Here is a 22,259-nt window from a genome sequence, read left to right as displayed (position 1 = left end):
TTGCACATTATAACTGATATAAATCCATGAAGTGATTTTTCTTTGTTATATACATTATATTATATATAACTCTCTGTCTTCTCCCACTCAACCATCTCTTTATCCATTGCAGCAACATGCCCTTAATACCATACCGCTCCAATTTGTACAGCAGTCTTCCATGTGCAACAGTATCAAAAGCTTTCCTGAAATCCAAGTATATGATATCAAAATTATTCATTGGTCATTGGTCATTGGTCAGACAAGACTTCCCTTAATAAACCCATGCTGTGTCTGAACTATTACTGCAGTCTTGTCTAGGTGATCCTGTTTCACCAGTGACTCCATTATTTTCTACAGAACAGAAGTTAAACTAACAGGTCTGTCATTACTTGTGTCACCCTTTGATCCCATTTGTGAATTGGAGATGCATTTGCACATCTCCAGTCTGTGGGGGTCCTCCCCTGAGTCTAAAGATTCTCTCATAATTATGGCTAAGGGTTTGCTTACTTCCTTTGCTGCCTCCTTTAATGTAACTGGATAGATTCTATTCACCCCAATTGCCTTTCTTATGTTTAACTTCAACAATTTCTCCTCCAATTTACTCTCAGTTATTACAAAATCATTTAACTCCCTGTTACAGTTTGGTAAACTTCTGGCCTTACCCTCCCTGAATAACTCCTCATGTGTGAATGTAGATGCAAAATAGTCATTCAGTTTGTCAACTGTCTGAGCAGGATCACTTACAGTCAAACCATCAATATATGAAGTGCACAAATCTGATTCATCCCTTCCTTTTAGTTTATATAGGTGACCACTGAAAGACTGAAGGGTTTGAAAAAGTCATAACTTGTTCATTTTTAATCTTTTTTATTTTCTTTTTTTACAGGTTATAGAGCTTCCCTTGGAGATTAAAATGTGGCCACTGAAAGACTGAGCACCCTTTCAGAATCTTTTGAAGCGATGTTCTGGCGATGCCTAGTTGAGCAGAGCGATGACGGGTAGAGGCAGATGGATCCTCAAGGACACTTTGCCGTACAGCTTCCACCGCTACATCAGTGCACACACAGTGCGCTTAGGACCTCTTCCCAGAAGATCGCCGACTGATCCAGTTCTTTCAAATCGGGCGATTAGGTTCCGAATCATGTTATTGCTAGGAGAACTTTAAAATGTTGCCGGTATTTTCACTGAGTTTCAATAATTGATCTTTCACTGGAATAGAAAAATCCAACGAGTTTTACTCGTTGCTGGACATCATACATAGCCATTTTAATCTCTAAGGGATGCCTATAACCTGTAAAAAAAGAAAATAAAAAAGATTAAAAATGAACAAGTTATGACTTTTTTAAATCCTTCTGTCTTTCAGTGGCCACCCTGTATAAGTAGAGAAGTCTTTGCTGTTTTCCTTTGCATCCTTTGCCAAAGATGTCTAATAATCTGCCTTCGCTTGCCTAACCTCCTTTGTGACCCGATTACAGACTATCTTGTATCTACCATAGGCTTCTGTGTCACCTGATAATTTATATGCATCCCACGCATTTTTATTCTTAAATAAATTTAAGGCTGAACTAGACAAACATGTCTTGGAGTGACCGAGTGGCTGAAATGGGAAGGTTTTTTTTTTTTTTTTTTGGCCAATGCTCTATAACCTTCTTTCTTGCATCATATGCCTCAACTAATGCTAATAGATGTGTGGAAATTTGTCTTTAGCCAGGGGTAGTTGATTGCTGGAAGAGATTTCCATCTCTTATTTTGGAAGTTGATAGCTTAAATAAATTTAAGGCTGAGCTGGACAGGCAATTAGGAGTCAATTGATGGGTGAAATGGGAGGATTTTTTTTTTTTTTTTTTTCGTTTTTTGGCTAATGCTGCATAAGCTTGCTTTCTTGCATCTTATGGTTCAATTAATGCCAAAATGCCAAACATTCTCTGTCACGAGTCTCATTAGTTCATCTGACATCCATTTGGACCTAAACCTTGAACAGCATTTTTTAGTTGGCATGAAAAGTCTAGTAGCTTCCAAGACTGATTCTTTGAATGCTTCTCATTTAAAATTTGCTGTTGGTAACAGCATCAGTTAGCCCCACTATATAGAATTTAAAAAATCTGTGAGATCACTAGTCATCTTTACGAAAGAAAAACCCTTCCCTTTACCCCTGATGGTAGTTAAATCTTTAAATAAATCCCACATCAGTACCTGTGATCACTGCCACCTAGTGGTTCCTGTATCCGTAAATTTTTAATTCATGAAGAATCACTGGTGATAATCGATCAAGAGTATTATTCCCTCTAGTTGCCTCTCAAACATGCTGCTGTAGAAAACAATCATTCCATAAATCTACAAAAGCTTTGCTAGTGTGCAAGTGACCAGTCGACAAGTTTCAGTCAATATCTGGGAAGTTAAAATCCTCCGTTATAAGACATTCTGATTTACTGGCCCATTCTATTTCTCTGTATAATTGTTCATTGTACTCATTGGACTCATTAGGCCTATAACAAACTCCTACCCTCATTTGTGCTTTCCCAGTGCTTATGTCACACCAAACTGACTATGGCCATTCTGATATTCCCTGTCAAAGACTTGGTAATTTGGAATATCCTCTTTTTGATCTTCTCTGGCTTAAAATCTCTCTACCACATTGTGTCAAATTCATCTGTTGTCTCTACCATTCTCCCAAATCCACTAATCACTTGGAGCTCTTTGACTTCCTGTCTTTGCAACTTGACATTCCCAAGTCCAACTTTCCTAACAGTGAGATAATTTTACTTGGTAATTTTAATGTTCACAACTCCATCTGGTTGAGATGCTAAGACTTTTGCAATTTCTAATGACCTTGCACAGATGGTTCATTTATCTAGAAGAATACCAGACAATCCTAACCGTACAGCCAACACGCTTGATCTTTTTCTCACAAACAACACTTCTAAGTACATGGTCGAAGTGAGTGGTCCTTTAGGTATCTCAGATCACAACTTGGTGATTGTCTCTTCTCCAATGGAGCCTTTATCTCATGGCTATTCCCAGCTTCATGTTGTTTGGCATTACAAGAATGCAAAAAGAATGACCTGCAAGATTTTTTTTCTTCTTTTCCTTGGTCTGATTACTCTTTCAAAACTTCTGATGTCAACGTTTGCTCAGATTGTGTCAGTAAAATTATTCTTGTAGGAATGGAATCCTTGATTCCACACTCCACTTTAAAATCTAGTCCTTTACCTAAACTTTGGTTTTCCAATAAATGTGCTAATGCTGTTCAAGAGATGAACGTTGCATATCGTAATTGGTTTGTTTCCAATTCTTCAGTTTCATTTTCTGCCTACACCAAACCTTGCAACAATTGTAAAGTAGTCATTATCAGTCCAAACTAGATTTTGAACAGGCTAAGAGTAGAAAACTTGCTTCTTGCCCTAATGGAAGCCGAGCATTCTGGTCTCTTGCCAAACTATTGGCTGCAACTTTTGCCCATTTCTGCACCCACCTCTGTCAAAACCAGATGGTTCTGTTGTCACTTCAGTCAAAGAAAAAGCTGACCTGCTAGCATCCCATCTTTCTTCCAACTCATGTATTATTGATCTTGGTAAAACACCTTCCACCATTCGCAACATGCTCCATTCAGTGCCTCCTGTGGTCTTCCGTCAAAACGATGTCAGAAGGATTTTGACAAATCTCAATGCTAAGAAAGCTTCAGATCCTGATGGCATTTCTCCACTTGTTCTCAAAACCTGTGCTCCTGAACTTACTCCTGTTCTTTGCCACCTTTTTTCACTTTTTTATTCCAGAGGTGTTTTTCCTTCTGCTTGGAAACTTGCTCATATCCAGCCAGTTCCGAAAAAGGGTGACAAGTCCCTCCCATCCAATTATCATCCCATTGCAATTACTTCTACTCTTTCTAAAGTAATGGAGAAATCAATTAACCGCGAACTCTTAAACTACCTAGAAACCTTCTTTCTTATCGACGATTGCCAGTGTGGATTCCGTCAGTGTCGATTCACTGGTGATATTCTGGCTTATGTTACCCATTTATGACAAATTCAATGGAAAAGTTTGGTGAAACACAAGCAGTTGCTCTTGATATCTCAAAGGCTTTCGATCATGTTTGATATAAAGGTCTTCTAAACAAGCTTCCATCTTATGTTTTGCCAACTGTTTTTTGTAATTAGTTATCCAGTTTTCTCTCTGATCGCTCACTGAGGGTGATAGTAGATGGCTCTCTGTCTTCTAACTTCTCCACTAATGCTGGTGTCCCCGAAGGTTCAGTTCTTTCCTCACTCTTTCTCTCTTGACTGGAAATCCTATCCATAGTTTAGCCAACGATAGCACATTGCATTCCACTTTCCATTTTGAAAAACCTTGCCTTGCTCAAAATCAGCTTCAGCTTCTCGAATATCCACTACCAGTTCCTTAAATGCCGATCTCCAGGTAATTGTTCAGTGGGGCAAAGACAATCCAGTTGATTTCAATCCTTCTAAAACTCAGTCTTTTCTTTTCTGCCTGGTGTGGGTAGAGCAACCACTGTGCTACCAGTGCAGACTGTAAGTAGCAATAAATCTGTTTCATCACTGGAACTATCACACCATGGAACACCACTCTCCATCACAACTAGGAATAGAATAGCTGAGGGTACGTGTCCGCCAGTGTGAAATGGGCAGAAGATGGATGAGGTAGCCACCAAAAGTAGCATAGTTCGCATGGCTTTCAGTGTGAAACGGCCTTTAGGGACCAGTCCCGTAAACTCGCAAAATTCTAGGATCAGATTCGAGCGAACCGGTGCAAACCCGCTGAATCCCTCCACTGGATCTGCATCACCCATTGGCTGATTCCTGGAACAAGCTTCCATCCTTTGTTGTGGAAGATAATAGCATGAATAAATTCAAGGAAGAACTAGACAAACTGGAAAGGCATGGATAGGTGAAATGGGAATTTTTTTTTTTTTTTTTTTTGCTGATCTTGTATGAGCAACGGCCTCCATAGCCTAGTGGTCAGGAGTGGGAATACAGTAGCACACGCTGTTTGAGTAGACCGGGGTTCAGGTCCCTGATTGCCAAGTACAGTTGATCTGCCAACCTGCACTGGACCAGCGTGGCAGATTATGGTCTATTTCCCTCAGCATGAATTATTGAGGAGGTTTCCATCCTGCAGTGGGTTGATAATGGCTGAAGTTTACCTTTTTTTTTTTTTTTTTTTTAATGTATGAGCTTGATTTCTTGCTCCATTTGCTAACATTAATTTGTTATTGTTATTAGGTTAATAGGTTAATTTGCTATTAAGTACTGTATTCTGAACTAGTATTAAATATCTCGCAAAATGAGTTTGTATGAATAGCAACATTGAGCTGGATATCATTATTCTTCTCTTCCTTGGTGATTCCCTTTTATTTCTCTCTCTCTCTCTCTCTCTCTCTCTCTCTCTCTCTTTCTCTCTTTCTTCTGCTCCTACACTTATCTTTGGTGACACTCTAATTTCTAGGCAAAATGATATATCTCTTTTGGGGATTTCTAATGACTTCTAATCTCTCTTGCCACAGGCATATTACAAATATTGCTTCCTCTGCATCTAAAAAACATGGTTTCTCTTTCGCTCTCGGCTTCTTTTCTTCCAAACAGCTGTTCACTCTGTACAAATCGCAAATCTGCCCTACCATGGAATATTGTTCCCACATCTGGGGCAGTGTCCCCAAAAACTCTCTCGGGCTTCTTGATTCCATTCAGAAGAGGGCAGTTAGGTTAATTAATGACTCCTCTCTAACAGAGTCTCTTCACTCTCTGTCTCATAGATGTATTGTTTCTGCTGCATGCATTTTCTACAGATAGCTCCATGGTCTCTGTTCTTCTGAATTGGCTTTTATAATTCCTACTCTCTCTTTCAAAACAGTCCGAACACGTGCCACCACCAGCCAACATCATTTTACCGTCCAACTTCAAACTCACAGAACCAACTTTTCATCTTCCTCGTTTATTCATTCAACTGCCGTTTTCTGGAACAACCTTCCTTCATACGTATTTCCTGAAAATTAGTCTACAGAAATTCAAGTCTAATGTCAACAAATATCTTCTTTCGTCTTCTCGTCATCCAACCCAAGCATGATATTAAGTACTATAGGTTCTAATACCTCTTGTGTTTGGGATTTTGATAAAAAAAATAAATAAATAAAATAATTTGATCTGTATTCATCACAGAAGCTGGGAAACTTAAATTGATGAAAGAAAAAATTTAGTTAAGATACCATACATACAGTATATGGCATTAAACTTCTACTGAATAATTAAAAAAATATTCAACATGCCTTGTAATTATTCTGCTTACTTATCCTTCATTCATTCTAAACAAATGTATGTCAGAAGTAAATTAATATTAAATTTAATATTAATTATAAGTAAATTTAATAACAAATTATTGGTTATTTGCTAAACAGTGTAATGGTACTTCAGCAACTGACAGTGAGAGTTTTACATGACGGTGTGTATTTGTTCATGTTAGGATTAAAGTTAGTGAACAGAGTATAGCTAAAAAGTAATAATACATAAATTATGCAAATCATAATATCGACTCTAAAGGAATTGCTTTTTTTTGTGATTTTGAATACCATATAAAGATTAATTTTTTCCAGTTGATTTTATTGCTGATATTTTATTTATCCTTCCTTCATTTAAGTGATTTGAGTTTAAGGCAAAATATTTAATATAATGTTTATAGTTAATTGAAAATTATCTGGATGAATATGTTTTACTTTTAGTAACATGATTAATTTTTTTGTTGTTTTAGCAGATGGATGTTGAAAAAGAAGAAGAAGAAGAAGGAGGAATAAGAAAAGATCAAGATGAAAATCTAGCTGAAACTGGTCCCCACCCAGATCGAAAGTCAGATGGGTCTGAGCCAAAACCAATAGATCCAACTGTGGCTAATGAAGACAGAAAAGGTGAAGGTTCCTCACCTGAAAGTCGTATGAGACGACGCAAACAACTCCCTAAACTTCGTATTGGTGCTTTTCAGGAAGAACCAGTAGTTGGCGTAGAATGTGATAGCCCCCAGCTTAGAGATGGGGAAGGGACATTGCAAGAGAGTAGCAATTATGCATATGAAATTCCAAAAACAACATATAGTGATCTCAGTAAACATACACCTCCCTTAAGCACTCCACCCACTGAGCCAAAGGGTCGGGAGTGGCAGGGATCACGAGAATATCGTCGTCCAAGATTTCATCCTGGTACAAAACCTCGCTATCATAGAGATATTTCATTTACACAGTTTGCTATGGCAGAAGATGACAACATATCTGCTCTTCAGCAAGTGACTAAGGGTGGTGCAGCTGCCATGACTCTTGCTTCAAAGTGGCAGATGTCATTTGATGATAGTGAAGAAACTGATCATGAAATGGAAGAGAATGCACAGCTCACATCTCCAGAACATAGACCTTCTTTACCAGAAGCAGGAATATCAAGCATTATTTCTAGTAAATCTGTTCAAGAAGCAATACAAAGTAAACTTGGAAAAAATTCCAGAAGGGAAGAAGAGCAGAAAACTAATTGCCTTAGTGTTCCAATTAGACAACATAGTAGAACGTCCATCCATAAAGAAGGACGAAGAACATCTGAACAGCGAATAAAAAGACGCCGTCCAGTACGTCGTTCTTTATCCCAACCAGCCAAGATACCATCAGATCTAGTTCCAAGTACAGTGCTTCGTGACGGTCCAGTTTCCAGTTTTCCCTGTGTTAATCTTGGAGGAGTTTCATTTCTTGGACCTGTTCCAGAAGGACTTCCTCGTTGTTGGAGCTGTCCTGCAATATCTTTTCATATACGTTCAAATTTGCAACCACCATTAAAACAGCAAGCTTCATTTGATGAGAATATCTATGAAGTAGATGTTATGAGAAATGTAGCAGCCAAGCAAACTGTTAGTGAAAGCACTGAATACCATGAAGAAAGGCGTGCTTCCTTGCCATTTATATCCTTGAAATCAAGTGATGATGATAAACAAGAAACAGATTATGGTATAAAACTACAAAATTTATATGGTAGTCGGTCCAAAAATGATATGAAGAAACCTCTAAAAGGAAAAACTTCAAGTGTAGTTGATGGCGAGATGGCTGACACTCAAATATCTGAATATATTGAGAATATCAAGAAGGAAGGAGAATCACTAAAAAATTTAGATGAAGTAACTACAGACTCGAGTAGGTCTTTGCAGAAGTCACCAAGTTCCAGACGTAAAGGGATACTGAAGAAAACTAGCATTGATAGGACTGGTACTGCTGGTTTAGCACTAGGTGTACAGAAAGGTGCATCCTGCCATGAAGAGAACAGAAAGCTAAGAGAAGAGGAAATTAAACCACAAGGTGAGTGCATCACACATGGTAGATCATCAACATCTGTGTCTGTGTCAGGGACAAGTCAGGTGCAAGATAGTCCAATCATTATTTCTGATATTCCTCAGAAAGAGGACAAATCTCCATTTATTAATTTACAAATTGATGGTCATAAAATTTCCTCCATGTCAGTTAGTTTAAAAGATGAAACGATCAGTGTTATTAAAGATATAAAAAATACAACGGTTCATGTTGAAAATAGACTTGAGGCACCTGGACTTGAAGAAAAATCAAAAGTGGATAAATTAGTTGACCATCAAGAATCCTTACAGAAGTTAAATTTGAAAATTAGAGACATTGGACTTTCAGATACACACCTCAGTCTTAAAGAGGATTTAAAAAAAGATATTGAAAGCGCTGATGATTTAAGAGACAAACTAGTAAAACCTACTGAATTTTATATTACAAATCTAACTCAAAATAAATTTGATTTTGGACTGCTTCAAGAATCAGCAACTAGCAAAGATTCATTATGTGTTACTCTGGGCGATACTGTTTTACCTAAAGCATTAGAAGGTGACACAAAAAGAATGAGCCCAATAGAATTAAATTATATTAGTCCCTCTCCCAGAGGGATGTCACCTGTTAGTCGAAAAGTAACTGAGATGGTAGGATATTCTGAAGAATTATTGCCCTCTCGTATTCCAATTCGAATGTTAGATGTAGATAACAAAAAAGAGTTAAGTCCTGAACTTGATATTGATGGTAAAAGAAGAACTAGGCTAGGGTCATCAGAAGAACCAGGCCATCATATTCGTAGACGGGTAATGCGGGAAGCTAAAAGAAGACCAAGGTCATTAATCGAGGGACAAAGTCTCAGAAGCAGCATGATTAATGGAGATGAAGAAAATGATAGATATGTTACTAGGAGAGCCTCTGGTCATCTTAAAGAAAGTACCACTGAAAAGGGAAAAGTAGGGTTAATTTCAGTGATAAGTAGCCCAAATGTACTACGAGATCATGTTGTAGATTATAGGGAAGCAGAAATACCAAGCCAAGGAAGTATTATAAGAAGTAATCCTGTCCTTGATGTTAAAAATGTTGAAGAAAAGATAATTCATCGAAGAAGAAGGGAAAATGCAGAAGACAAATATGTTAAAGATGAAAGTGAACTAAAATTATCTTTTTCCAGGCGGAGGCATCGGCCTTTATCTATAGCAGGTGAGTCGCGCATTCCAAGACCACGATATAGGCAACAGTTATCTGATCCAGATGGTAGTTTGTATGATGTGCAAAAGGATTTAACAAAAGATATTGATTATCATTCTTCTACTGAACACAAATATTTTCATGATCCAACCACCCACGAGCAGCTTCTGGTACTTCAGCGGGTGTCTTCGTTGCCTTCAGTACCATTTCACCACCATACTGAAGAGCAGCAGCAGTATAGGAACTTAAGTCATGAGGATGTTGCTGGTTTGCAGAGCAAACTGTCTGCTACTCCTAGTCAAGGGCCAAGGCCTCCTCCTGGGGAACCACCATTAAATGGCTGTGTGCCTGCAAGGTGTGTAATCTCAGTATCATTTGCTCCTGCGACTTGTATGACACCACACAGATTGCCTGGCTTCTTCCTCAGTTTGCTGCCTGCTTCAGCTAATTCTTAATTTTAATGATGGTTACATGTTATTTTGGATTTTTTGTTTGCTATCTGCCATTGTTCATTTCCTTGTATTACTCTTCTGTTTTAGTGTGCTCCCAGTTCAGATCTTTCTCTTTCTCTAAAGTTTTTAATTTTGTATAAGTTTTCTTTAACAGTTCTTAAGTTTTTAATATTGCTGGCATTCTGAGCATAATTAATTTCTTTATTATTAGACTATGAGATACCTATACACTCAACCCTTGATTCACACCGTTTTTGTTTAAAGCAATCGAGAAATTCTGATACTGCTGTGTTGATGTATGATTCAAGGTTCATCTTAACGTGGGTTCATTTGTCGGTTTTAGCTGTTGTTTGCAGTATTAAAAAAAAAAAAAAAAAAAAAATGATAGATATATCATTTCAATATTTAATAGTCAGAAATACTCAATGGCCATAATGGAATGTAGATAAGTAGATTGGGGAAAAAGTGGAGAAAACCTGACAAAACTGGAAGTAGTAACAATGGAAAAAATCATTAGGTACCTAAAAAATAAAAGTAATATATTATTATATAGTACATAATGCTGTAGATCCGATGATTTTAACTTCTTCATCAAGGGTCAGCAGCCAAAACCAAAGGAAATATAGCAAGGAGTAAGGTCTCTGTTTCTTCTATGAAATATACTTAGCACGTGGTTATTAAAATAATGAAACCAAGTTGAACATGTGCATGTGGAAGCCAATATAGTTATTGAAAATTTCAATAACTATAAGACATTAATACCACATGTTCCCCCTACAGCTGGTATTAAATGCCACTTTTCCAAAATTATACAGCAGTTATGAGATCTACATAAATATTTTGTCATCACTCCTGTTGACAAAGCCTCCAACAAGTATGTCATTATTTGAAAAGTTTTTTATTTCCAGACTTTAAATGCAGAATTAAATTCCAGTACTACCTACAAGCTTATTACCAATAGCAGCAGTATTATCACAAAGAAATTAATAGCCTTCAGCAAACAATTAAACTTTAATATTAGCAACTATAGATTCCCTTAGATTTATTTCGTACCTAAGTCCCCTCAACGTGGGCACCTGTACGTGGCAAGGTTAAAGTTAAGGTTAAAGAAGTTAAAGTCATCGGATCTATAGCATTAATTACCACTTATAATATATTATTTTTATTTTTCAGGTACCTAATGATTTTTTCCATTGCTACTACTTTTCTCCTTTTTTATCAGCTTTTTTCCTCTTTTCACCAAATCTACTCATCTATATATATACTTATACATATATTTGAATAACGTTTAAAATAGTTGGGAACTGAATCTTTCATGATAAAAATAAAATAAAAAGGTACAGCAAACATCAGAGGCAGCAAAAAGCATATTCCTCTACATGATGCCTGAAATATAACCATGCAAATAAATTAGAATGAGAGTTAAAAATAAAATAATGCCAGCAGTATGGCAAGACAAGAGTGAAAATAGTCGAAATTAAACTTAAGAATCAAACGAAACAGGGAGGGAAGAGAAGAGAGGGGTAACAAGAGTAAAAATATTGCAGCAGAAAATCTCTAAGATAATTTAGAACATCTAATTATAAGAATAATAAATAATATTTCATTAAATTTTGAGAGCCAATTAAAATAGAAATTTAAATTTAACGGTACCCCCTCTGACAGGCAGGTCCAAATTTGTGTGAAATATCACCAACAGAGATCCAGACCACTACAGTAAAATAAAACAAAAATAAACCAAAAATAGACTGACCATTATGCCCCATCTCAACAGAGGACCACAAGGCCAATAATGGTCGGGAATCGCTGCATTTCAATTGCTAGACAAATTGCTGCAAAGGTGAGTCGATTGAAAGACCAGTCCGCCACCCGATCTCCAGATCAAACCGCCAATGCAGAGGACTTGAATAGTGGTGGTCCTGATGCAGCGAAAATTAAAAATAGAACAGATACAAGCACTCCAGTGCAAAGCCACACTACTGACAAAATTAATCTTAACCAGTTTATATAGACGAAAAATGAACTATGGATGGCAGCACAGGGTTAGCAATTCACCGACTACTGTCATGTGATATACTTATACATATATTTGAGTAATGTTTAAAATAGTTGGAAACTGAATCTTTCATGATTAAAATAAAAAGGTACGGCAAACATCAGAGGCAGCAAAGAGATTTTCTGCTGCAATATTTTTACTCTTGTTACCTCTCTCTTCCCTCCCTGCTTGGTTTGATTCTTAAGTTTAATTTCGACTATTTTCGCTCTTGTCTTGCCATACTGCTGGCATTATTTTATTTTTTATTTTTAACTCTCATTCTAATTTATTTGTATGGTATGGTTATATATATGTGTGTGTATATATATATATATATATATATATATATATATATATATATATATATATATTACATAATTTTGATTTACTCTGTGCTTTTGAGGTATGCAATTACTGTGTAAATTAAGGGTCAGGTGTATTTTGTTTTTATGTTTATGGTTGCATGCTGTGTATTTCTAACCATACAAATTTTCATTGTTTTTTTAATAGTGTATGTAATTGAGCCCAGTTTTAAATTATTTTCAGGCCCTTTTTCTTTCTCAATTACTTGTTGCTTAAAAAAAAAACAAATTGAGTTGCTACAGTATCAGTTTTATTTCAAAGAGAGTGCAAAATATTTTTATTATGATTCAACATAGTGAGCAAGCAAGCTCCTTAAAGATAACATAATTTTAATGATGAATTAACATATTAATCAACGTTTTATTGCGGACAGGAATTTAGACATTGTTTTTTGTATTTCCTTTTGTGTGTACGTCTTGTATCAAGTATGATATGGATAAACATATAGGCAGTTGCTAGAGTTAATAAGTTTATTTTAGGTAATTTTCTGGAAATTTAAACAAATTTATTTGTTTTGGTTATTATTGTAGTGAACATTGAAAGTGCACCAAGACCACTTCTCTTTATTTAGTTGCAACCAGTGATTTTACTCATGATGTGCAGAAAGTTATGCACAAGATCTGTATACCTAGATCTACTAAAATATAATTTACACAAAGAAATATTGCTTTTGGTCTTGGGTTGTAAGCAGTAGAGTGAACAAGCAATTTGTTAGTGCTCAGTAAGTATTCCTATAAAAATGCTTTTTATATTATTGTATATGTTGCTGTAAAAGCCTGAAATTTATTAAATCCTTGGATTTACCAGTTTGCATTGGTAAAAGCATGAAATATGAACACTTTTACTTGATTTTTGATTTTTAAAATTCTCTTATGGTAAAACCTTAAATTTACAAGTTAGTTTTGGTAAAAGGATGAGGGAGGTAACTTGTAAAAACTAACAATTCAAAATAAGTAGGTTTTTTTTTTAGGAGAGTTTTCTTCACAAATTCTAGTGTAGAAAAAACAAACATAAACAGATATGATTGAATACATTATTTACTTTTCAGAATATAGCAAATATGTAACCCAGGCATTTTTGCAGAATGGCAGATATATCTCCCCTATGCTTGTTTACTCAAGATTACTAAGATTACTTAGAAATACTCAAGATTTCTAAGAGGTACAAGCTACAGATTATAATGATTTATGCACCAACATCGAGCCATGATGATGAAGAAGTTGAAGAAATGTACACCGAAATTGAAAGTCTTCTAGATGAGCAGAAAACCCACTACACTATTATTATGGGGGACTTCAATGCTAAGGTTGGAAAAAGGCAAAACAGCGCAGAAAGAGGAACTATATGAAATTTTGAAATTGGTGAAAGACTTGTGGAATTTGCAGAATCTCAAGGACTGTCAGTAATGAACACTTTTTTCAAGAAAAGGGTGAACAGAAAGTGAACATGGAAGAGTCCAAATGGATTAACAACTAATGAAATCGACTTCATCCTCACTAACAGAAGATATATTGATATTGTGAATGATGTTACCGTCCTGAATAAGGTAAATGTTGGAAGTGATCACAGAATGGTAAGATGTACACTTGATATAGATGTTTTGGAAAAGGAAAGGAAAAAACTGACTCGAGTAAATAATACAAAGGTCTTTGAGATAACAGAGTAGGAGAAAAAGCAGTATTTACTGGAACTTAAGAACAAGTTTGAGCTTCTACGGACTGCTCAGGACCAAGATATCGACGAGGAATATTACGACTTTCTGAAAGTGATAAAGCCCAAGAAACCTATAGGGAAACAGAAATCCAAAGAAGAAAAAATTAGTCAAGAAACACTTGTCATGATGAACCAAAGACGACAAATGAAGAGCAAGAAAAACACTGACAGGGAGAAAATTGAGTATACTGAGTTATGCAAAGCCATTAGAAAGAGACTCAGAGAGGACATAAGAAGATTTAACACAAGAAAAGTAGAACAAGCATTAAGGGAAAACAAAGGATTTAAATCAGCAGCCATGAGCAGTAATACAGAAAGACAAATGATACTGAAACTGAAGAATAGCGATGGTGTACTTATAAACAGCAGAGAAGGCATAATTCAAATAGCAGAAGACTACTATAGAGAATTAAACAAGGAGCGAGGGAATGATACCAGCAGTGGGAAAGATGGATTGCAAAGTAGGAACACATACGACATACCCGATATTCTTCCTGATGAGGTAGAACATGCATTGAAGAAAATGAAGAATCAGAAAGTCCCGGGGGAAGATGAAGTTACTGTAGAGTTGTTAAAATTGGGAGGAAGAGACATAACACAAAAACTGGCAAGGCTCTTCACAAAGTGCATTAGAAAATGTGTGACGCCTAAGCAGTGGAATAATGCAATCAGAGTTTTGCTGCATAAGAAAGGAGATAAATCAGAAATTGGAAATTATAGACCAATTAGCTTGTTATCCCACATCTACAAGTTGTTCACAAGGGTCATTACTTACAGATTAGAAAGAATACTTGATGAGAATCAACCGAAAGAGCAAGCTGGCTTTAGGACAGGATTCTCAACTATGGATCACCTTCACGTAATATCACAGCTAATGGAGAAAGCAAATGAATATAAAACACCATTATGCCTGGCATTTGTGGATTATGAAAAGGCATTTGACTCCATACAGCATAAGGCAATGTTTTGGGCACTGGAAAGACAAGGCATAGATGCCCCATATATATTATGATTTTGAAGAAAATATATGAGAGTGCTACCTCCTTTATTAGACTAGACAAAGTCAGTAGGAAATTTAAAATCGAGAAAGGAGTTCGACAAAGAGACACAATATCTCAGAAGCTGTTTACTGCTGCCCTTGAGGAAGCTTTCAGAAGATTAGACTGGTCACAGAAAGGAGTCAACGTGAACGGAGAGCACCTAAACCACTTACGATTTGCAGATGACATTGTGGTCATAAGCCACGATCCCAAAGAATTAGAGGAAAATCTTAATCAGTTATGCACAGTTAGTAAGGATTTTGGACTAAAGATGAATATGGCTAAAACAAAAGTAATGATGAACAAGTATGCCACAGAAAGGGAAATAATGATTGAAGGAGCAGTAATTGAAAAGGTGGAGTCATATACATATCTGGGACAAGTTATTAGCTCTAATAATGATAAATGGCTGGAAGTCAAGAGAAGAATAAATTTTGGATGGATAGCATTCAGGAAATATAGTCACATACTGAAGAGAAATATCCCAGTTTGTCTGAAACGTAAAATAATGAACCAGTGTATACTCCCCACCATGACTTATGGAAGTGAAACTTGGGCATTCACCAAAAGAATGGAAGAGAAGCTGAGAACTACACAGCAAAGAATGGAACGAATTATATTGGGAATCAGACTGTTAGATAAGAAGAGAAACACGTGGATTAGGCAGCAATCTCAAGTAAAGGACATTCTTATCAAAACTAAAGAACTAAAATGGTCTTGGGCAGGAGACATAGCTCGAAGACATGATGACAGATGGACTAAGAAAATAACAGAATAGTACCCAAGAGGAGCTAGAAGAAAACCTGGAAGACAAAGGCGGAGATGGATAGATGAAATTCATGAGTTTTTGAGTTGTAAATGGATGGCCAGTGCTCAAAACAAGGAACTGGAAAGTTGCTGGAAAGGCCTTCATCCTGCAGTGGATTGAAAATGGCTGATGATGATAATGATGATGATGCTTGTTTAAAAATTGGAGAAGGGAACAAAAGCAGAAAATTATTGTTGCTTTCCTTCACACTGTCTGATCATCTCTTTTCCAATTTTTAAACAAGAGCATTGGGGGATATATCTGCTATCCCGGCAAAGTTGTCTGGGTAACATATTCACTATATTCTGAATATAATGAATATCCCTCCCTATGCCCTTGTGTAAAAATCAGCAAAGAGATGATCAGACAGTGCAAAGTGGAATGCAATGACAATTTTCTGCTTCATTCACTTTTCTGATTTTTAAACAAGGGCACAGAGAGAGAGAGAGAGAGAGAGAGAGAGAGAGAGAGAGAGAGAGAGAGAGAGAGAGAGAGAGATCTTCACAAGGTTGCCTGTTATCCAGGCAATCTTGTGTGGTCACTATATTTGGAGAACCTAATATACAGTGTTTCAAATGGAAAAGAATATGCAAATGCAATTATCAAATGAGCTTTGACCAAATGTTAAATCATATGATTTAGTATAAAGAGTGGTAATAAAGTGAAGGTGTGTTGATATTTCAGACTTTTATTCCATTGCTTGGGAAAAAATCTGAATTTTGGGCTTTTACCAGGGAAACACCGGGGGCTCACATCCAGTGAGTATGGGCTTGGCACACCCAGGGTCCTGAGCTGGATATCATCATTCTTCTCTTTCTTGGTGATTCCCGTCTAATTTTGACACACACACACACACACACACACACACACACACACACACACACACACACACACACACACACACACACACACACACACTCTCTCTCTCTCTCTCTCTCTCTCTCTCTCTCTCTCTCTCTCTCTCTCTCTCTCTCTCTCTCTCTCTCTCTCTCTCTCTCTCTCTCTCTCTCTCTCTCTCTCTCTCTCTCTCTCTCTCTCTCGGTTGCTGGGAACTGTTTTTTTTTTTTTTTTTTTTTTTTTCCCCTGGTGCAGCATAAGCCTCAGGCTTCCTTGCATCATATGGATATTAATAATAATAATAATAATAATAATAAAATTGATAAAACCTAGAATTTATGGGATTTCAAGTGTTTACAGTAACAAATATAATTGAAAAGGTTTTACCTGTTCTAACTTCTATATAAAGAAAGTCACTTTGCTTGTTTCCTTCCCAAACAAGGAAGCTGATTTTCTTTACATGTAACTATATATATGTTAGATCAGGTTAAAACTTTTCTTTTTAACTAACTAACTAACTAACTAACACTGATCAGTGGAAAACTTGCAAATTGATACTAATCTGTGCTGGCAAAACTTTTAAAATCAGCTAAGCACACTTTTTTTTTTTTCACTACATAAAAATTCTTGGTTTTTGTAATATTTTTTGTTTCACATTAATAGTGCAGTTATTATTTGTGTTTATCTGAAAAAGTAGATAAAATTGTTGCTTACTTGGCCCTGAAAATTGCTCAGAAGTTGAAAGGGGGGGAGAGTGAGTGTGAGAGAGAGAGAGAGAGACAGAGAATTTATATTAGTAGGAGAAATATACCATTTGTAGTGGCGCCTCCGTAGCCAGGTGGGAAGGAGCAATACGCTTCTTGATTAGACCGGGGTTTGAGCCCGTCACCACCAAATATGGAGGATGCGGAAAGGTTAGGGAATGACCACTGCATATCCCGGAGCAATATGGCCTTAGTTGCCAATGCTCCTAAAAACCAAACAACAAACAAACCATTTGTAGTAGAACATTGTTCAATCAAAGGGTGTGTGTGTTTTGCAAACAGAGTGAGGCGATTAATTGCAAATTCACTATTATAATTGGAAAATATGCGAGCATGAAGAACAGGGTCGTGATGCCCTAGAATGAAGTACTGTTTCCCCTCAATTTCACGGAGCTCAATTCCTAGATAATTGAAATTCCACTATTATCCGGACGCCAACCATAATTCACGGGACGTCTGCCAGTTAGTGAGCACAGCAGCAGTATTATTTTTTGTTGCACCTGGCCATGAGCGTGAAGACAGTGCACTTTGTATCAACATTTATCCATTGTTATTTCAAATCATTTTTGTGACCAGCATTGGCTTCAAAACAAACAAGTGTCAAAAGAAAGAAAGAATGTACATTTGACTTTAGTCAAAAGCTTGAGAGTGGTGACTCGCGCTGGCCAGTGTTTATGAGCAGTATGGAGTTAAAAAGCAAACTGTTTAATGCAAAGCTCTAAAGCTTTGCATTAAGGTATAATATTGAAGATGTGGGTTCCGTGAGTGATAGAAAGCACATGAAAGTAAGCAAAGATAAAATCTAGAAGAAGCTGTTTACAAAAGGGAAGTGCAGGAGCGATCATGTAGAGTGAGTGTTACTGGCATTAGCTTATGCACTGCAGCTGAGAAACTGGCTGAACATATTATTATTATTAGCCATATGGTGCAAGGAAGCCTGAGGCTTATGCTGCATCAGCCAAAAAAAAAAAAAATTCTGAACTACAGACAGACAGAGAGAGAGAGACAAAAGGGAATCACCAAGGAAGAGAAGAATGATAATATCCAACTCAGGACCCTGAGTGTGCCAAGCCCATACTCACCAGATGTCAAAGCTAATGATGGGTGGCTGTGGCGTTTTAGAAATTTCCATGGCATGTGTAATAGGAAAGAGTGCAATGAAGCTGGGTCTGCTGCAACACATTCATTTGAGCCTTTCAAACTCCACCTCAATGAACTGATAAAGAAGGAGGGCCCTGCTCTTATCCCAGGTGTATAATGGAGATGAGACTGGGTTATTCTAGTGGTCCCTACCAAAAAATACTCAAGCCTTCGGAAATGAAGACAAAACTCCTGGAAAGAAAATGAGCAAGGAGTGTTTTTCTGCTTTATATTGTGTAAGTGCTAATGGCCTCCATCGCCTGAAGCTGGTTGTCTTGGTCAAATCAGCATTCCCACATGTTTTGAAAGATTACATGATGCAGTTGCTTGTTATCTACTACCATTCAAAGAAGGCATGGTTGAATGCCAGCATTTTTTCTGACTGGTTTTTCAACATTTTGTCTCTGAAGCACGCCGATATCAGCAAGAGGTCTTAAAGGTGGCTCCCAGTGATTTAAAAGCTCTTTTTTTATTAGATAATGCTCCTGCTCACCCATTTCCTGAGAAATTAGTCAGCAGTGATGACAAGATCTGTACCATGTTTCTCCCTCCTAATACAACCTCTCTGATACAACACATGGATCAAGGAGTCATAGTTTCGTTCAAAAGGCTCTTCCATTGATGGTACTTGAATGAAGTTTTGGTCATTATTGAGAGGAAGAAGACTTAACTGAAGACACAAGAGGCCAGCATACCATGCAAAACAAAAAATTATAACATTAAGTCAACAATTTACAACTTTGTTGACTCTTTGAATGATGCAAAAACCACTATACTGGCTCATAGCTGGAAGAAGTTGCTTTTTGACAGTGACCCTGACATTGAATTTGAAGGGTTTCAGCCTGCTGACTTCCACCAAATGCTATGGCATGTGCAGGGGAGGGGGAGATTTTACAATGGAGGATGTAACTGACTGTGACATTGATACAGGCTACCAGATCTTGGCACCAGAGGAGATTGCTGATGAAGTGAGAGCAGTTGGCATTCAGGGAGCATCCAGTGATGGACGCCTCCGTAGCCAGGTGGGAAGGAGCAGCAGTGCGTAGCACATGCTTCTTGATTAGACCAGGGTTCGAGCCCGTCACCACCAAATACGGAGGATGTGGAAAGGTCAGGGAATGACCACCGCATATCCCGGAGCAATATGGCCTTAGTTACTAATGCTCCTAAAAACCAAATAACTAACTAACTAACTAGCATCCAGTGATGAGGAAGAAATTATTAGCAAACCAAAAACGGACAGCAGTACGAGAGGCTCTTGATCTTGTCATTCAGTATGTCAGCCTCTCAGACAACAGTGAAATCCATCCCTACTGCCACCATTTACATACGTTAAGAGAGGCTAGGGGTAAACAGATGAAACTGGACACATTCTTCAAACGTGTTGCTGCTCCTGCCCCATCTTCGTCCCAGCCTGCCTCATCACCACAGCAGGCCACTTCAGTGAAGTTGGGGACCTCCACTAACACGAAATAAATTATTCTGAGTGCCACTATATGATCACGGCACAACAAACTCAGTTCTGTCTCTGTCAAGGTAAGAGAAAATAGTTTTCGATTTTTGTTTTTGTTACATTATTTACTGTAGTATTTATCTTTACATTTTGTACTACTTACATTGCTTATAAGTAATGTATGTGCATTGTGTGTACACTACCTATTATATTAATCATGTTTACTATGCGTACTATACAGTTAAATGTTTTGTTAAATATTCATTCGGGAAATTCATATTTTTCGGACAACCCTTCCCCCCTATTAGTCCGTGAAATTGAGGGTCATCAGTACTCTATTTTCCAAGGCTTCCATCAAGGAATAACAAAATTGAAAGGAGCATTTTTTAACAAATTTCAAAAGGAGCTGGTAACTGATTCTGAATGATAAAAACAAACTTATGTTTCACATAATGAAATTGAAGGTACAGCCAGGCTTCACATGACACGAGTTCGATTAACGCGTTTTTCAGTTTCTGCTATTTAAAAAAAATTATACCACTTGTCACTTTACACGATGCAAATTTTCAGTCGATTTTTTTTTTTTTTTTTTTTTAATATGTGATAGTTGAAAAAGATTTGAATTGCATGTTAAGCTTACTGCACGTTGGACGGGCAATAAAAAAACGTTTGCCTGCTGCCCGCCTTAGTGTGTTCCATCAGCCATTGGAAGAAGATGTGTTACTTTTTTGTCTCCCACTAATAAAGTCAATGCAATAAAATCTTTCGTATCGCAGAGAACCTCAAACAAAAGGGTTTGAGGTTCTTTGCAATATTTATTTTGCCAGGGCCCAGAGAAGATTATTGTCGGGTATTGGAAATTGATTGATGAAAAGAGAAAGTCAACACTGTTCAAACGACTCTGTTCAAATATTTCCATAACAAATTGTTTCTTCATTGTGTATTTTATGTCAGAGGTTCCCAAAGTTTCTCGGTTCACGGCGCCCTTGGCGTCTTAGTAATTTTTTCACAGCACACATAGACCAAAAGAAATACCTAACAGTTCCGTTTAGTAAGTAGTTAGGTCCAAACAACTTAATAAGAAATGTTGAAACTGTGAACTACATCGAGCTGGTAGTTCATGCGGTGTCCAACAGATGTCGAGCATCCCTGCATTTCCCTCGAAAATTTAAAATATTCCACGGTGCGCAGTTTGGGAACCGCTGTTTTATGCAATAAACACTTAATTCCATAATTATTTTCATTATCTTTTATATTGTATACAGTTAAAAAGTTATTTAAAAGGTATTTTTAAAATTCTTAATGGACATTCCTGAAGGTCAAGGACCAATTATAATTTTTCCTATTGATTATTATATCTGATTAACGTGTTTCTGTTTTGCACGATGCACTTGTGAGACAAATTAAATTCCTGAGGGTAACTCAGGAATTTATTTTGGCTGGTGCAGCATAAGCCTCACGCTTCCTTGCATCATATGGCTAATAATAATAATTGACAATGGTCTACCAGCCTGATGGATCCGGGTTCGAATCCTGCTTTGGCAGATGCAGCATAAGCCTCAGGCTTCCTTGCATCGTATGGCTAATAATAATAATAATAATAATAATAACAACGGGACTAACACCGAGCTAGAAGATATCATGCGAAAGACAAGGACAATGATGACCAAGAGCCGCCAACACCACCTGAAGTCAGCAGTGGAGAGACTAACAATAGTTCGGGAAGAGGAAGGAAGGGGCCTGATACACCTGATAGAGCAACAGAAAACAGCGATAGTTAACCTGAAGGATTACTTTGAGAACAACACAGCACCACTCCACCAGGCCATAAGGAAGATAGATAAGTGGTATACTCTACTCAACCTAAGTGAAGATCCCCCTACCGCCCAGACGGCACAAGAAACAAAGTTAGAAAGATGGGCAAAGAAGATACTACAATGACCTCCATCAAGATCACATCGATAACATTGCTTCCAATGCATGGCTTACAAGCGGGACGCTCTTCTCTGAGACTGAAGGATTCATGCTGGCCATCGAAGACCAGGTAATCAACACCAGAAAATATACATTGCAAAGGAGCCCAGAATGTCAGATGACACATGTTGATGATGCCACCTGGCCTCAGAAACGATCCAACACATCACCGGGGGGGGGGGGTGCAAGG

At 37.3% G+C, this 22,259-nt stretch overlaps 1 protein-coding gene across 1 annotated transcript in view; it reads left to right on the top strand.

Annotated features, from left to right (window-relative positions):
• The window catches only part of LOC150088348 (tau-tubulin kinase homolog Asator-like), a 439,131-nt gene that overhangs the window by 352,056 nt on the left and 64,816 nt on the right, over window positions 1-22,259 (top strand). The window contains exon 9 of the mRNA XM_090369460.1: window positions 6,739-8,311. Coding sequence (XP_090225586.1) covers window positions 6,739-8,311 — 1,573 coding nt within the window. The remainder of the gene's footprint in view (window positions 1-6,738; window positions 8,312-22,259) is intronic.

This window comes from Mastigoproctus giganteus, chromosome 3 (genome assembly GCF_048544385.1).
Source record: "Mastigoproctus giganteus isolate SK-2022 chromosome 3, ASM4854438v1, whole genome shotgun sequence".
Lineage (NCBI taxonomy): Eukaryota > Metazoa > Arthropoda > Arachnida > Uropygi > Thelyphonidae > Mastigoproctus > Mastigoproctus giganteus.
This window is presented reverse-complemented; position numbering and strand designations above follow the sequence as displayed.